At 40.7% G+C, this 19,279-nt stretch overlaps 1 protein-coding gene across 1 annotated transcript in view; it reads left to right on the plus strand.

The window, feature by feature from the left end:
* The window catches only part of LOC138589521 (metabotropic glutamate receptor 4-like), a 140,935-nt gene that overhangs the window by 86,157 nt on the left and 35,499 nt on the right, over positions 1–19,279 (plus strand). The window contains exon 3 of the mRNA XM_069659841.1: positions 16,668–16,803. Coding sequence (XP_069515942.1) covers positions 16,668–16,803 — 136 coding nt within the window. The remainder of the gene's footprint in view (positions 1–16,667; positions 16,804–19,279) is intronic.

Here is a 19,279-nt window from a genome sequence, read left to right on the forward strand (position 1 = left end):
GAGTGTCTGTACCGTGGAGAGGAAACAGTTTGACTCTGGGGCAGTCGATATCTCAGAGGAGGGTTGCAAATAACCTTTTGTATTCATGTGAGAGCAAGCACGAAGTCGAGCTGAAAATGGTGAGAATAACAATTAAGACAATGGCGGGATGCTTCAGCTTAGAGAACCTTGTTTTTTGTTCTTAAGTCTGGAACAGAGAGATCTCCATATATGACCATTTTTTTTGGAAATCACATAACAGTTTGGCTCCCTCTAAGTACTGCATATTTTTAGCATCCACTGCCATTGAAAAATATGTAACAGTTACTGTTCAAACCAAAAATGAAGACAATGTGTTTTTGACAGATGGCATTTCTGACAAAAAGTCTTTACGAGTCTTTTCACACCAACAACAGCCAAACTTTCTTGCATGCGTGTATGAAGCTGAAAACCAATTGTAACAGCTATTTGAAAAAAAAACAAATCTGCTCTTCAGCTGTGAAAAATCAGAGCATAACAATGCAGTGATGCATTAGCGTCAACATATGCCACTTAGAAGTTGAATCATCATCATCTACATTTTCTCCAGCAAAGGTTTTAACAGGATGTCTCTGAAAATGCTGCCTTTACTTGGATGAGAAATGAATAAAAAAGCATGACTCTACAAAGAAGAAAAAATCATTTATCTTTTCCACCCGGTATTTACATGTTCAAGTGTCTTCTTGACATCTGTGAAAGAAAGACGAATTTAACAATAGAATGAAACAGTACCGTTTACTTACAGTGTGCAGCCATGCTACCAATTCTGTAAAGAAAGCCAAACAATTATTAACAAACCAAATCATTAAAAAATATTTTTTTGAACGAGTAGTCGGACTAAATAAAAAGTCAAGGGATCCCAAAATGTCCAGAAGACGATGATCATTAGCACTAAACTGCATGCCATCCAACAGCTATCAAGATATTCCACTTTCAATCATCAGAGTCTACTTTATGGTGGGACTAGGGGAAAAGTCATGTGATCACAAAGTCATGGATTCATCCACTTGGGGCCATGAACAGCTGTATGAACATGCTAAAGCATAGTTGGTAATAGTTTTAACATGCTTCATTAAAAACCCAAAAATGTCAGCAGCATGGTAATGCTAGAAAAGTCAGGGGAGTTCCAAAGTCATGAGGATCCATCCACTGGGGATCATGAATAGCTGTACCACATTTCATATAACTTGATCCAACAGTTTTAAAGATACTTTACTAAAACCCCAAATTATTAGCCTCATGGTGGTGCAGGAGAAAAGTCAGGGGAGTTCCAAGGTCATAAGGATCCATCCTCTTGGGATCATGAATAGCTGTACCACATTTTACAGCAATCCATCATAGTTAAGAGACTTTGCTTAGACCAACCAAAAATATTGCCCTCATCTTGGATTAGATAAAGTCAGGGGATTACCAGAGTCAGATTTCATCCTCTGATGCCCATGAATTCATGACAATCCATCTAATAGTTGTGGAGATATTTCAGTTTGGACCAAACTGGTCCGACAAAACCAACAAACCATCGAACTGTCAAACCATCATAGGCATTCCTAGAGCGACACTACCATGGAGGCTAATATATAAGATAGGCTACAAGTTTTCTCGTAACCATGGTAATTTTGCATCGAATAAAAGTGCAACAATTCAAAATAGTTTAAAGCAATATGATGCACACTATTAAAAGGAGACCATGCAGGAAACAGTGAAGGCATACCAAAACATTGTACACTCTCAAACTACTAATAATGTAGTGGGAAGAGGAGATTTTCCCGGGAAGAAGACAAAGCAGATCCAGTAAAAGAATTCTCAGCAGTGAGGATGCAGACGAGGAAAGAAAAGCATGAATGTTTAATGCCGGACCATACACATACAGAACCTGCTCGTACTGGTCTACAAATGGAGCCAGCCTGTGAATCTGCATGCTGAACCATGTCATCATCAAGACAATTATTCAAATGGCAGTATCGCAGACATATTTTCACTTGGGTCATTCCCTTTGAATCGCATCTATCAAACCGCTCCTCTGGATTTGAGCTAGTATGTCATTATGGAAAATGATTACAAGAAAAGAGGGATACAACTGATTCCTTGTATGATGTCTGGCTGTTGTCACCCTTGAAATACACGACTGTCCTTGATGCTCGAGTCTTTGCTCCCTCAGAAGATTTTCTTTCTGTTTATTCTTCCCTGTGAAAAGCTGCTGTGCCTCCAGTGTCCTTATTAGAGTGTGCACGGTCCTCCGCAGTAATGCAGGCTGACGCTCCGTGTCATTTTCTTCTCACCTTGTGAAGAGTGGTGGGATTCTTTTTTTCCACTGGATATCGCACACCTTCCTTTTATATCCCTGTATGTAATCAAATTATGTGGATTTTACGGAGTCAAGTTGGGACACTCACCAAATTAAAGTGTTGGAAGAATTTATCTCGGGTAGACCTACCTAAGTAGCTTTACAACTATTTGTGGTTTTGTTTCATTTTCCCAAATCCGCACACTAAAAAATTAAATGTTGCCACCGTAGATTAGTTGAATACATTTTTTCCCCCTTAAATGACAGTTGAAGCAGAGGAGGAGGGCAAAGAAGGCACACAGCAGCACAGGGATGACAGGGAGATTATGCAAATGTTGGAAACGAGGGTTGCGTGCTGCACCCTTTGTCATGAGGGAAATGTCAAGAGGAATGATTTGAATACTCATTAACCTCAAACGCAGAGTGAAAAATGTTGTCAGAGGAAGAGTTTTCACTAATACTTTTGAATGTTTATGGCCGCATTACTTATTATGTAAATTCACCTTATTAACTTGTGATACTGTAGCTATTATTAAGATATTACAATTACCGAGACAGGCCACTATAGTCTGGGTAATGAAGTGATGTCAAGCCACAGTGAAAAGAATTACCAAGAATTCAATAAATAGGGTGTTAGCACAATGCTAATTTGCAGTGTCAACAGTGTTTCCTGTCCATTGCACTTTATTATTCTTATCATATGTTGTGTGAAAGAAAGGAAGGACAGAAAAGAGGACGGAAGGCAGGAGTTCATGTCCCCTTGACTCGACATGTCAGACACAGGAAATCCCTGTGTATCCCTCAGACAGCTGCTGCTCCCGCTTCAGGCCTCATTGAGTCCTGATGAATGCTGCGTTGGGCTTCTGAGGGTTCAGGGCGACATTAGGTGAATTTACTTTGTGCAACCACCTGTGTCCCTGTTAATACCCCAGCACTGCTCACCTGCTGACATTGCACATGCCACAGAGCCGTACACATGTTCGACAGATACACATAAACAAAAGAAGCTGGAAAAGTAACACTTCAGGTATGTTGCGTGAAGTGCGTATTAAACTTTTGTTGTGATTTTAACAAATAGAGAAAAGACGTGATTGAAAAACCTCGAACAGTAACATTATGATTTCATTTCCATTTTTATACCTCTACTTCAGTTACATCGTGAGGCCGCTCTGTACACCTATTACCTTTCCCTTTTTTTCCATTGTTCATTACCTTGTTTGATTAGCAGTTTGCAGCATTTTGAAAATGGTTTCATATCTTTAAAACTGTCACAGCGACACTTCCAAGGCTTGCTTTATGTTCCTCTCAACCACCTGGAACGCGGTTCCTCAGACAGTTTGAAAATCAATGAAGGGTTTTAGCTGCAGGTGTGCAGTGAGACAACGATTGTCAAGACTCTTCCACAGAGCTGCTATTTGCATAATGTGCTTTATCTCCATCATGTCGCACAGACTCGCCAACACTGAATGATAGAAGATCCCAAACTTTCCCCTCAGAACACAGACCTCGAATCTGTGGCTTTGCTTTATCTAGCTGAGTTATTCTATGTAATCCTTTGCTTAATGTGTGGTCGACATTTTAGCAGTTTTATCTGTGACGTGCGATCAGAGAAGGTCGGCTAATCTGCTATAAATAAGACATTATGTTTTGATAGGTAAGATTTAAGATGTGCTTTACCAAAGGAAGTTGTGTTTTTCATATGAAAGATGAAACATTGTCTGCTTTGAGGCCACTACTTTTGCACAATAACAGTTAAACAAAGGGGAGCATTGGTCCGAGGGTTGTTCATTACTGTCTCTTGGAGAAGTTCTTTGCCAAGCAAGGCTGGTCTGGCCTCAGCAGGAAGCTGTCCTGGGGCCTGCCAGAGGCAATATTGAAGGTGAGGACACTTCATCACAAAATGGATGAACCTTCAGGTAGTTGGGTCGTGCAGCAGCTGAGGGCGCATCTGTGAACCTTGGTGGAATCTGATGGTGCAGCACATTTTGGACAGGGTCGAGAAAAGGCAGTTTGTCTGTTGCAAGAAAGAAGCAGATGAAATTCAATTCCGGGGATAATATTTTGTCATTTGTCAGGAGCAGGTGCACCAATCCAGACACTAACTTTTATTTTCTTTCAGTAATGAAATGTTGCGCTCATGCTCTCTGTTAGAGCTCTCTTGCACAAAAATATATTTCCTATTATTTAATAAGTGAAGTAAATCATCCACTTTTTGGGTTTTGAATTCAAAGATATTTGGGGATTCATCTGCTTATTTTCTTTATTAATTAATGAATCTTTTGTCTTCAAATATGGAAGAAAATAGTGAGCATAATAATAATAATCTGTTCTATGCAATCAACAATCCTCCACGCCCTGAACAGTCAATATGAACTACAGTATTACCATCAAACCAGAGATACAGGCTCCCAGGTTTTAATAAGGTTAGACTGAAGCACTCTTTTGTTCATCAGTCCATTCTGACATTCTGAGTTAAACCCCAGATGTAAAGTACGTGAAAGAGCCTTGAATACTGTCTTCTGTGTGATGAAATGTTATGTCAAACGTATATTTTTGTATCCTGTCCTTAACTTTTATGTTGCAAATGCAAAATGATGCAAAAGAAATTGCAGACTTGGTCTGACAATCAAGTGTTATCTATCTTTATTTGGGAAACTGGAACTTACAAATTTGGCATTTGCAAACGATGAATTGATCATGAATTCTTTAGCTGTATTCTTTGTTTTCACCAATTAATCAACCAATTGTTGCAGATCTACTCTTGAGGACTTTATTGTTCTGTACTTTCAGCCGGGCCCAGACTTCAGGAGTTCTATAATCCTAACTGGTCTTGAAGTCGGGCTGCATCCCTCACATCAGGAGAAACAGATATTCTTCTCTCTAGTCTCAAACATGCACTGACGCCAAGACTTTAAAATAATCGTGCATCACACAAACATACCAACCACTGTGATCTTATATGATGTAATGTGATCACACTTGGAAGCAGATGTAAAGAAAATTGAGGCTGACTAACCTGCTGCAGTGATACGTTGCAGCCAAGGAAAAGACAAAAGCAGAAGGTTTAATAAGTCAGGATGACAAAATATTTTGGGAGAAGCAGTCAACACAGGTTATGAAGTAATAACCAGAGGTGATTCTAGATGTTGGTTTTGATATTTTTCATCAGTAGTTTGTTAGCTAACATTAGCCTCAAAGGCTAGAATGTTTACTGTTTCATGTCTCCTTCTCTCTCACATTGGTTATTGTGATCCAGCTCCAGAAGTGCTGACTAAATCTCAAATATCAAGCATGTTTGAAATGACTGGGATTGACATAAAATCATGGCCGAAGAACAGTGCTGACCAAGATCCTGGACAAGATTTCTGCATAATTAGAACCAGAGTTAAACCTTACATTTGTATTTTATACAAAGAAAACATCTTGTAAGTTGTGATTATTCACACCAAAATGAGCAAAGCCACATATAGGTGACCCTCTGAAGAAGCAGCCTTCTTCAGTAAAAGACACTCCTGACCATTTATTCTTCTTCAATGTTTTGCCTGTGACCACACACACAACTTGCCTCAGGCAGTATCAGCAGGTTACAATGAAGAATGCCGACAACGCCAAGAAGCTATTTATCACGTCCAAGGCACTGATAAAAAAAAAAGTATTGTGATGTGCCAGGGGATGTAAACAGAGATTTAAATTCAGGGTGTCAACCATTATTTCACTCATCCGTTGTCAGAAATGTATGCTAGCTACTGAAGGTAACAAATCGAGCCTGACAGTCTGACACCACACGTACCTGCAGGGAGGTTTTCTGCAGCTCTTTGCCAACGTGAGAATGTGCATTTCAAGGCCCGCTGCAGCTCGCTCTACACCGGAGCGCACGCCTGATTAGAGAGCGACATTAATGTTTGTCTTGGAAGCAGTTTATACGTTAAACTCTTCAGCTAAGGTCTAACAATATTTTCATCTTAAGAGCTTTGCGATGTGGATTCTCCTTGAAAGAGGAAAAACCCATGCATGTCAGGTGAGTCATTTTAACACAGTGCAGAAAAGCTCATTTCACAGTGCTTCGAGGCCTGTCTTTGATTTATAAATCATTTGCACAGAAGGAAAATGTCACTCAGTCATTTTGAAATCTAATTTACAGTTGCCCCAGAGCCTGTTTTCAAATTCCTTTTATATTCAGGATCTGTTAACTGAATAGACAACATGCTCTCCAGCAAAACTGCTCAATGGTGGACAATGAGACATAGTTACTATTCTCTCCTTAAGAGTATAAAATGCATTATCTAAACTTCTGTAATTCAAGTGTGTGTCCTCAGGTCAGATTGTAACATTTGTACAAAAACGTCCCCATTATCACAGTTCAGTGCTTTCCAGCTGCAGGAAAATAGGACAGTGTTGGGCTTCTGGAGCTTCTTATGACACGGACAAAGCATTTGTGCTTACACCGCTGAGATGAAATAATAGTTTCTAATGTGATGTCATGGTAGCGAAGAAAAAAATGTTTCAACAGCAGTAACAGTGTTACACAGATTATTTTGAAGAAACAGCTGAACTGAAAACTGTGTTCATGAGGACGTCTGACAGATTGATACATGTAATTCCTTTTTATTAATCCCTTAATGTTTTTATTTGTAGTTCATACACGTGACATCTATGAGGTTTTACTACCACCACCAGCAGTACTACTACTACCACTACTACCACCACCACCACCAGTACTGCTACTACCACTACTACCACCACCACCACCAGTACTGCTACTACCACTACTACCACCAACAGTACTACTACCCCTACCACCATCACTACTACTACCACCAGTACTGCTACTACCACTATTACCACCACCACTACTACTACTACTACCACCACCACCACTACTACTACCACCACCACCAGTACTACTACCACCACCACCAGTACTACTACTACTACCACCACCACCACTACTACTACCACCACCACCAGTACTGCTACTACCACTACTACCACCACCACCACCAGTACTGCTACTACCACTACTACCACCACCACCACCAGTAATGCTACTACCACTACTACCACCACCACCAGTACTGCTACTACCACTACTACAACCACCACCACCACCAGTACTACTACCCCTACCACCACCAGCACTACTACTACCACTACTACCACCACCACCAGTACTACTACTACTACCACTACTACCCCTACCACCACCACTACTACTACCAGTACTACTACCACTACTACTACTACCACCACCAACACCACCACAGTACTACTACCCCTACCACCACCTCTACTACTACCTCCAGTACTACTACCACTACTACTACCACCACCAACACCACCACCACTAGTACTACTACTACCACCACTAATACCACTACTATAACTTCCACGACTACGACCACCACCACCAATACTACCACTACCACTACCACCACCACCACCAGTACAACTACTACCACCACCATCTTTTTATTTACAAAAGATGAATGTAACTACATTTCATACTTGTTTCAAAATGTTTAAGAGTTTTCAGTAAAATCACACTGCAGTGGAGGCATTGCACATTTACAGCTTGAGACATATTGCAGAAAAAGTGTGGGATAAATAATATATACAAAATGACATGTGCTGTCACTACTGCCCCCTTGCCCTCCATGAGCCTCCCCTGCACTGTGGGGATAAATAGAGAGTGGGTCTATTTCCCTCTGGGACTTATAGCGAGCTGATATCACAGCAGAGTTGCTGACGGATGTAATACCATGACTGGTTGCCATTTGGCTTAAGAAAATAGCCATGCCAACAAATACTTTCAGTTGATCCATCAACTTTGAGGCCAGAGTGTGACTCCACTTTCACCCTCTTGTGTTCTCATATATACTTTCGCAGATTGTTAGCCGAGTCATCAATAGAGGCTTGAGTGGATAGTTTTTCTTTCTAGAGGCCAAAGATTGGACCCATACAGTTCATAACACTCAATTTAGCAGCCAGAACACAGCACCTGTCGAGAGCTCTACAGCTGCTTCATTGCTCCCTTTGTTAACACTTATGATGATGAAGGCAATCCTCAGACTTTTATTGATTGCCTGTGATCTTGGTGTAAGGATTTGTTCCAAAAGATACCAGCAGCTGTAAAACTCACAACCCATGTGCAGAGAATATTCAGATGCTCGGTGCCTTGGCTCGCTCAATGTGTTCACAAACCGAAGTTGGGAGGTTATGCTGTTAGTGGTCGGCTAGATGACAGAAATTGGGCTGCAGCAGTTTGAACTGTTGCAATTTGAGCTGAAAATTTAACACTTGAAATTAGAACTTGATGGTTTGGTTAGGTTACGTCAGGTAGCTTCACTTATTCAGTATCACTGCCAACTACAGGCTGCCGTTTGCCCAGCTGCAGATTACAGTAACATAGAGATTCAGGCAGCCATTTAAACTGCATGGAAAAGTGAAAAGACAAAGGCTCTTGTTTATTTTAACAAGGTCAAGAAAAAATGCAGGGTTGCCATATAAAAAAAGATAAATCCGACTCAACTAATGTTGGATTACAATGCAATGTCCTTCTCGTCCTGCAAATTAAATACATAAAAGTGCACATTTAGATGAAAACTTTGTAATATGAAGCCCAAATGTTCTTCATATCTCACAATGCCTTCATGACAAAATAAAATGACGAAGTATAATCCTGCATTCTGGTATGGTATTATATTATCAACAGCAGTTCTGTGTTTTTCTGACATCTGATAAGCCTTCAAACTGATGGATCTATTACTCAAACTGGACATCCTGCATAATTTTTCATTGTCACAGTGATACATGAATCAATCCGACCCCCAGCCAACGCAGCCACTTGCATTTGTTTAACGCAGGGCTGTTTTCCGGTCTAAACGCCCACTCGTTCCCTTTTTTTCCAACTTAGCTGTCAGTCAAACATGTAAAACAGCCTGCCTCCGACAGGGTCAAAGACTACACAGACAGTTCTGGATTCCTCACCAAAAAGACTTTAATGTTTGGATTACAAAAGTATTCATTTAAATATGCACTGCATTCATTTCTTGAAAACGCATCTGGACTGCAATACAGCAGAGTTTATGAAAGGTACAGATACCTGATATCAGTTATAAATGCTTTTTTAACCCTTTATTCACAACATAATACCTGGAAATAGGGGAGCAATAATACAGTAATGTAACAACAATAAAAATGATTACTGACAGATCCAATGATATAAATAATAGCGTACCACAAATGATGGCGTACTTATTTTACAGGAAACATACTGCAGTGAGGATGCTTCACAGTAATGGCAGTCTTCTTTAATCTGATCTAATTTCACACATCACCATGCAGATGTCTTTCTTATTAACATCAGAGCATTCCCCCATGAGTACATTTGAAAGCCATTAGAAACGACTACACAGCAAGCCAGAAAATTGCTTCCTATCATTTTGTTTCATCTTATGCTTCTTTGATACCCGGCACTACTTTCTCTCAATAACACAGCAAAGCAGTTTAAAGTGAAAGTGCAGTTTTAGTTATCAAAGGAATAAATAAATAGGAAAAATTGTGTTCTCTGCACTGATGAGTGGTTTGTTTATATGTTAAAGAAAATTGACTGAGAGAGGGGAATTAACAGACACATAACATCAAGCCAAATGTTGATTTCCACAGCCAGTTTTCTATTCTCAAAGCAGACTGTTTGGATATATTTTGCAGGTTGGTTAACTGGATTGGATAATAATTTAGTTGATTGAATGCTAAATTATTGGCAAACTATATTGATGATCAATTGTTTCAGTCAATTCTCAAGCAGAAAATGTCAAAGATTTGCCTTTCCCAGTGTGGAGTCACATCGATGTCAATGTTCCGTCTGGTTTTGACCACAACCCAACATCGGGTGTTGACGTCATCCCAATTTCTGGTGTTGACATCAACCAAACATTAGACTTTGATGTCAAACAAACATTGGATTTTGACATCAACCAAACCTTGGATTTTGATGTCAACCAAACATTGGATTTGGATGTCAACCCAACATTGGGTTTTGACATCAACCAAACATTGGATTTGGATGTCAACCCAACATTGGGTTTTGATGACAACCCAATTTCTGGTATTGACATCAACCCAATGTCTGGTTTTGAAGTCAACCCAAACATTGGATTTTAATGTCAACACCACGTTGGGTTTTGATGTCAACTTATTGTCTGGTTTTTAAGTCAACCCAATGTTGGGTTTTGATGTCAAACTAACGTAGGGTTTTGACGACAACCCAATTTCTGGTATTGACATCAACCCAATGTCTGGTTTTGAAGTCAACCCAAACATTGGATTTAGATGTCAACAAATGGGTTTTAACGTTAACCCAATTTCTGGTTTTCACGTCAACAGCGGGTTTAGAGCAACCATGTTTAATGTCAGTCCACTGACGGAGGTCAATGTATAACGCGTTGGGATCTGACATAAATGTGATTAAAGGCAATGTTAAGTTTAGAACTTTAGCACTTTGTAGACGTTAAGTTAAACTCTGGGAAATTGTGATGCCGTTTTATACCATTTGTTGACATTTTACAGACAAGGCTGATTGATTAATTGTGAAAATAATAGGAAGATTGATAGTGGATGATAAGAATTGTTACAAGCATCCCTGGTTTTAATATGTTTTTTTAATAATAATGGTAAATATGATATTCTGCAGCACTGATCCAGTATGTTTGGAGAAAGTCATCAGATCGTGTTGCATTTTCTGCAACTTGAATGAGTAATGATTTGACAAATGTATGTTAATGGCAATAATGTACATTACATAGCAAAGGTCTACTTTCCTGCGCTCTGTATACATCTTATCTGCTCCGTCTATTTATTTAAATTAGCAGTGCAAATGCAGACAGAGAGCATGTGTTTGCATGCTGCTTAGTGATATCTGAGAGCACAAACACGACTCCCACCAGCTTCACATCAAACCACAGTTCAACCTTATTTTCCCAGCAGTACATAATGGTGAACCCAGGGCTCATTGCACAATCAAGCACAGAGATGCTCTCTGATATTAATCTGTGGACTCAGCAAGACCCCTGATAAAATGTCGAGAAAATAGACTCAGGTCACATCCGTGTGTTGTGAAATTAATCAGAAATGAAGATTCACACTGCGCACAACAAATACACAATCTACGCCTAGTAGCTATCGATCAAATATTGCAGATAAAGCTTACAAATCTGGAAGATGACACAGATTTCATGGCATAATAAAGACAGATAACAGTGATACATAGGTGGGATTGGGGTCATTTATCTTATGAGAGCCATTCATGTGGTGCAAATAAATCAGAATCTCGACCAAATGTTGATGCAGGTACTCCTCACACACAATATTTTTGTTAATTTGTGGTTTTCTCACATATTGCTTGTGGGAGCAGCTCAGTCCATGTTTTTCAATTCGTCCCAGCAATCCTCATAATACAGCAGAAGAGGAGGAAATTTTGTAGTTTGGGTATCTTTGGGGCTCAGCAGTCTGTAATAATTATACCGGGATATTATACTATAATTGATCCCCCAGGGAGAAATTCATCTCTTTTTATCCCCTCAGCCCTGCACAGTGAGGTTAGAGCGGAGCGTCGGTGGCAGAGCAGCGCCTTAGGGACTGTAGGGGGGTTGGTCTCTCGCTCCAGGACACTTTAGCAGGGGGGAGGTTGGTGGAAAGGGAGACAGAACATGTGCCTTTTCTGTCAAGGGTCAGTTTCCCCTAATGATTTCAGCCCACCCTCTTGCCTCCCAGTGTTTCACTCCCACTCACTCGCATCTATATTTGTAATAAGAGGAAGGAAACAGCCTGTAGATAATGCAGAAATATTAAAACACAGCACACTTCCTGCAGTTCATCCAGGGTAACGTTGCGCAACCAGCTACGGTCAGGATTTTACCTGTGCTGTTGTTTTTCTTCTCGAAAATCAATTCCATCCATCTATCCATTTCTCTCGCTCTCAGGGGCCTGAGCGTGTCCCAGCATGCATTTGGTGAAAGGCAGAGACACATTGGATATGTTGCCAGTTTCTCTCAGGACTCTGATCCACTGATTTGCATAAATCATTTGGTATAGTGTATATTAAATCACAGGGGGATATTATCTATCTCCCTGTTTAATGCTATCCACATCACCTTCACTACATTGAGCAACACTTTGATGTCTTCTGAGAGTTTTTGTATAAAGAGAACCTCTGTGATCGCACCACTGAGGCCGGGCATTAGATTACTGGTCAGCAGCCAGACAGTATATCCGAGACTATCAACGGATCTGTGGAACAACCCTGCTGTTCAAAGCAGATGGGAATTCAAAGCTCTTTGCGGCTCAAACAGGCTTTCTAATTATTAACCGATTGTGTCTGTTGTCTAATAAATCATTTGCAGCCATGCCAGAAAAGAAGCAGCAGCTTGGGTGTCGATGCTCATTCAGGTTCAAAGAAAGTGACGGTTTTCAAGCCTGCGGCGATTGAAAAAAAGATGGACCATCATTACTGTGGAGGCAACATTAGTTTAGTTTTATTTCTCTGTGTTTTCATTGCTAGTCATGTTCTCCAGCTGCACATTAAGCCAGCTTGTGTAGGTATTTCGACAGAGGGCATCCCAATAAACAGTCTATTTATATACCTGCGTGCCTGTGTGCTTCTGCTCTGCTATCCACCGAGCACCGGAGCTGTGCTGCAATCAGCCACAGTGCCAGGGAATATTTAATGTTTATGGCAGCACTGTCGCTCCCGAGGGTGTCAAATGAGAAGGAATATTAGTGTTCGGAGCTGTTAGGAGAGCAGAGACTGGGGCTGACAAAGGGAGACACGAGAGAGGCATGCAGTCTCCTCAGCAACAGATATTTTTAGAGGTGGTTTTTCAGACATGTCTCAGATGTTAAGAGTGGTACAGGATGAGTGCTGGCACAGGAAAACACTGCTCATGAAGTTTTCAGCAGAATCTGCGGAATAAAGGTTGCCTTCATTTATTAGTAGATATGGCTTTGCAGTCAAACTTGAGCAGATAATCTATTGGGGTTTTTGCAAACTGCAACAGGTCCTCAAGAAATTAAGATGAATTAATGTTTGGATTTTATTTTGCAAAACCTGCAGCACAACTTACTTGTTCTGTTTGGTATCAAACAAGCCAGCGGTTGTTAATCAGAGATAATCTTTCGGGTAATTTTGATGTATAACTGTAATTAATCAGCCCACAATCCGGCACGTCTTCGGAGACACCAACAATTACGTAAATGGTGTTTTTTTTTTTCACTGCTGCTTTCTGGGCTGCTACACATTTGTAATTAATAGCTTCATAATTATCTATCTCCTTATTCATCTTTTGACAAAATAATATTTGGTGGGATGGATGGAAAATTTGATTCCTCTAAAGACACTGGTTTATTTAGCTGAAATGAATAGATGTTACAACTTTAACTACCAAGACACATTAAAAGGTGATGAGGTTGTATGAAAATGTGTTTCATTCTGGGGCAGCACGGCATGGCTGAGAGACGTTTCAGCTTAGAGTGGGAAGGAAAATGTTACATTACATATTTTGTCCTTACGTCTGCAGTAATATGCTGTTATACCTAGTTAACCTTTAATGCGGTTAAAGTGTAGGATTAGGTTCAGATCAGGAAATGGGATTGTAGATTGTAGTAAAGTGTCTTGTTAAGAAGCTGCTCCCTCGCTGAGTTTAGGGTGCATGTCTTTAACCACCTTGAGCTGGAGGGGAATGGACAGACAGACAGAGGCTTGGATGAATTGATCATGTTGACATTTAAACAAATTGCTATGTCCACCCTACAACCAACAGAGTTACAACACCGGCCCCGTGGAGGCCCCCCCTTGAGTGTGCCTCGGCTCCCACCGGCCGCGCTCTCGTCCCACCGGTCCTCCTGGTAGTCTCTGCGGAGGTTAAGCAATGCTGCAGCCTGCTGCCGGCTGATGTGAGGAGAGAAGAAAAGGAAGGGATGAGTGCTCTGCCTCCACACAACAGATGTTAGGGGAATGTGGGACTGAAGTACCAGCGAGGCAAAGACACAGAAGCTAATGATTGATAGAGTCTGTGAGAGCAGAGAGCTGCTGGTGCTAAATTTCCCCAGTGCCTGCCTAGATGGTTTAAGTGTAATGACACAGAGAGGTAGACAGATAAACCCCTGCTTCGGTCTAATCAAAGCCTCCACAATCAGGAGCACGTAGATTGTGAAAGGTAAACAAATATGGTGAGGAGTGAGACGCTTTACTTCAATGTTTTCCTGCATACTGTCGTACACCTAGTTTAACTTTTGCTCTGTGAAACACCTGCATAAAACTCTCACACACAGGCAGAAAAATGCACACACATAATCGTCATCAGGTTTTTAAAACTGTACATATGCATGTCTTTGTTTTGTTGTTTGTCTCAATCATTGAGGAACATGTGCAGTGTCAAGGATCGTGTTGCATTGGCAGTTCTCCAACAGCATCACAGCAGCAGCAATCGTTACCTCTGACCACAACGCACGGCTCTGGCTATTTAAAGCACACATATGATTACTTTGTTAAATGTACATTCAGCAGGGATATTTCAGATACTATCATTTCCTCTCAGAGAGGTAATCAATGGTTTTGCTTGGAGAGAAAATGATACACACGGGGAAATAAAATGATGCCTCCGATGTACCTTAAAACAGCAATGAAATTCAGTCCGCACAAGCTAATTAATCATAAGTGCCATTATTGGATTCTTACTTCTCATCCTCAGGCTATGCTACGAGATGTGCACAACTCAAGTATGTGAAGTAGGTGCAAGGTGAGGAAAGGGTCATATTGTTTACTACATGATGCACCGTTCCGAGGAGTTAAATATCCATGCTTACTTTTGGCTCTTGAATAAGGCTTCTTTGGTAACTTTGATATTAAAGAAGGGTTTTAAAGTAGAAAAATAAGTAAACAGGGGTTTGAGTCTTGCCTGAGTGCAGAAGGAAACATCCCCCAACAACTGACGTGGGCCAGTACGCACAAACGAATGAGTCTCTTCCTCCAGTGAAGGAGCTGCTAATCCATTAACCAGTCAAGTGTATGTATAAGCCAGATTTGTTGTGTTCGAGCTGTGACATGCGTGACCACAGGAAACCTATACACGCAGCCTTTCTGGGAGAAACAGCCTCGGTGGAATCGCTAAAGAGCGGCTTTGAAGAAAGCAGGAGACATCATTAAATTCATCCACAGTGTACAATCAGAACAACAGTGCAGGCCACTGACTGAAGCTCCTCGCAGACTTAACTGGAAGTGACTTTTTGTGCCCACGAGCAAAGCAGCGCAACATCATTGTTAATTTAATGGCATCCTCTGTGTTTTTACTCATATTTCCAGTTTCCCAACATATTAGTATCCGAGCCGGGGCCAGGCTTTGTTTTATGGTGTGAGTCTGGCCGCCACAAAACTGAACTAGAGGGTATTATTCCTGCATTGATTGTTCATTGGGCTGGCTTTGTACCGTGTCACGGAAGGGAAATTCATTAACATGCGCGTACTCTCTGTGGCATTTCGGCAGGGCGACAAAAGAGTTATCCTGAAATGTTGCATTGGGATTTAAAAAGCCTGGTTGGTAACCAGGGGACGTCCCCTGCTGCCTTTAGACTGGTGTTCAATACTGGAGCATTTCTAAGAGGGTGAGAACTCCCTTTAATCTGATCTGTGGGGAATTAGGGTAGTTGTGGGTATTGTGCATGCCAGTGACTAACAAGTGAAACTAATCAATTTCGCCGGACAATTCTATAGGTCTACTTTGTGATGTAATTCGTCTGATTCTTTGGAAATTTAAGCAATATATATTTCACGTTTATTTCCGGTCTCTCTTTCAAAGATCGCCAGCACCCGCTCTCTGAAGAACAGATTTAGTAAAGAAATGTAATTTAAAGTTTCACAAAATGAAACAACCGATGTAATAAGACAAACGACTCCGAACAAATGGAACCCGTTTTCAATTACACAATTTATGTACCTCAAAATGCTACCAAAGTCCCCTGGTCTCACTGGCAGGGCCATAAACTGGATTGATGGGTCTCCACGCCTCAAAGTTGCCCCTTGTGGTCCAAGGAAAGATTTTTTTTTAATACCCTGCATCCCTCATACTGTGAAATATTGCACCTGTACACATTTAATAGAGCATCTATCATGGAATAAGAGCAGAAAAAGATTTGTGTGGGTTAAAAGAAAGAAGGAAGAAATGTTTGATTTCTCTGGTGATCAAGAGTATAAAGGAGGCACTAACCCTAACCCTCACCCTAACCTGGAAATGCAGCGTTAATGTGCAAATGATGTTAAAAGTATACCAAATATAATAATATGGAAACTTTTTTCCTTTTGTCTTCCAATTAGGAGGCCTGTGCATTTCCCAGTCGGTGAAAATACCACGTGAACCCAGAACTGGAGAGTTTGACAAAATCATTCGCAGGCTGAGTGAGAACCCCAACGCCAGAGTGGTCATTATCTTTGCCAATGAGGACGACATCAGGTGAGTACAAGGATTCCTAATCACTCTCATTTAGTGTAACGTTTAACCACTGATTGACACTTCCTTCATAACATTTATCTCACATATTTTTGCTTCCAGTTTTGATAAATAAATAAGTCAAACTGTTTTTAAAATCTGCTGAGACCTAAAGTGTTAAATGTTGTTTAGTTTCCATCAGTGACTCGAGGCTGCTGTTGCTGCTGGCATTAAAATGTCAGAAATGTCTCCTGAGTGTATACAGAAATAAATTTCCCCTTTCCTTGTTAAAAAAAAAAAAGAGTCTGCTGGCAGCATGTTAATATTTATGAGCTACAAATGGAAAATTTGATTATATTTGGGTGTGTTAACATTTTCCTGTCACTTAAGATGTTGTCACAGGGGGATTGCTGGAGAGTCAAGTAATTCTAAACACTAAGACATCCAGAAGAATTGTAATCTAATGCAACACAGTCATCCATGGAAACAACCAGTAACCAACTGTGGACATTTTGTAAGGAGTTTTTTGCTGGTTACGAAACAGACTGAAAGTAATTCTGATTACTCTATTTGACCTACAAAAGCAGACCAGACCATCAGCGACAAGATTGATTATTTCAATATGGTTATTTTTAATGCCTGAAACTACTAGCGGGGGGGGCGGGTTGACAGAACAAGCTTTGCAGGCTGTAAAACGCAAGGCACACCGCACTGCCTTTTATGTTGAAGCCTATGGTTAAACAGAGCAGCTCGCTGCTTGTTGAGACAACAACCGAAACATTAGCTGTCATTAACCTAACCGTTATTAAGTACACTGACAGAAGGCCCGCCTCTCCATACATCCGATTGGACAATGAGAAAAAGGCGCTCTTCTATTTTGAGTTGAAGTTTTTCAACTCGAGGCGCTCAGGGCGTTTCCTCAAAAACGCAAGGCGCACAGCAACACAAAAGCAACACGCAAAAAAGCGTTGAAAACATCTACAAAAAAGCTCACTCAATGACTGTAGTGATTGTTAGTTACGCCTCCTCTCGCCGTTCCTCCTCCACTCTGCTAATCCAGAACTGATCGGCTGCAGGAGCCGTTTTTTGTCAACAGAGCTGTCAATCATCTTTTTTACAGCATCAAATAACTAATTAAAAATAAACTTGTCAGAAAAATGACCACTTGTAAATCAGCGTGATAAGAACTAACTATAATGTAATGAAAAATGTATTTTGATTTTAAAGTTTGACTCATGTCCCATCTGTTAACATGGAGGAAGCGGGCTTTATGACCTAAACTGCAGCCAGTCACCAGGGGGCGATAGAGATGTTTTGGCTTCACTTTTAGGGAGCTGTCATGTCATCCATCGTGTTATACAGTCTATGATTTTGACTAAAAAAAATGTATTACTCCACATGTATGTCAACTTAATTACAAATTACTTTTCAGATAAAGAGTTTAAATAGAAAACATGCTGAAAGTGATGAATCTACATTCTGCATAGTTTTGCTCCTAATGCTGCTGTACTTGTACTTAAGGACCATTCTGGATGCAAGCCACCTTCCACCTGTGAGACTGTGTCATGATAATGCTTGACGTCAAACTTATCTTGGTGTTGTATGAAGATATAAAAAGATGTTTCCAATATATTGTCCACCCCCTGTGTCCTTCCCATCTTCCTAATAACCGTGACATCCGATTTGTCATCTAGTCAGACCACGGTGAATAAAAGTGCTGTAAATAGAGTCCCTGCTTTCCTTCAGGGGGCACACATGTTAGTTCATTATCTGTTATTAAGACAAATAGACTGTTTTAAGAATCAATTAATTGCTGAATTAACACACACACAGCAGTGTTGTGGGGTCGTAAGGGGAGATGTTTCCCAGCAAAGGGACCAGTGTATTCCTGGTGGAAGTGGGCAGTGATTTAGGGCGTTCTCTGGATGATGACCAGGGCAGAAGTCCCACTGCTCATTGACTTAATCCGGTCCTGATAACGGGTAATAGTCTGGATATATAGTAATTACAGAAAGCCAGGGGGATTTCAGCTCTGCATGCCTGCTCTATCCTTGAACCCAGTCAGCGTGAGCGGGCAGCAGCATAATAAGAACCTCAAATTGTCTGCATAGAGGGTGGAGGAGACTTGAGCTGTTTTGATGGAGACCTCAAATGTGACACTCGACCGGCCATACAAATATTCAGCGTCAGCATTTTTAGGTGTGAGAAAAATGTTTGCTCTGCAGGGAAAACAATATGGTCTCATGATACTTAGTGGCGTGAGAGAAAACTCATATCTGTATCAGCTATGTGTTTTGTGCAGTTATTTGAACACTTCATTTTTCTACCCCCTTTATTCCAGAATAACACAACTAAGATGTTAAACTTTCAGGGAAAAGATGAGTGAGTTTGACACAAGTCGAGTTAATGTTCAAAACGAGATATCACATCCAACGATATCTGATGCAGGTGTCTTAGCAATGATTTCAGTGTTAAAAATACTGCACACTGTTTAGCTGCT

The sequence above is a fragment of the Semicossyphus pulcher genome, unplaced genomic scaffold, assembly GCF_022749685.1.
Source record: "Semicossyphus pulcher isolate SPU_LCO1_2020_fin unplaced genomic scaffold, fSemPul1.0.p SCAF_13, whole genome shotgun sequence".
Taxonomy (NCBI): Eukaryota; Metazoa; Chordata; class Actinopteri; order Labriformes; family Labridae; genus Semicossyphus; species Semicossyphus pulcher.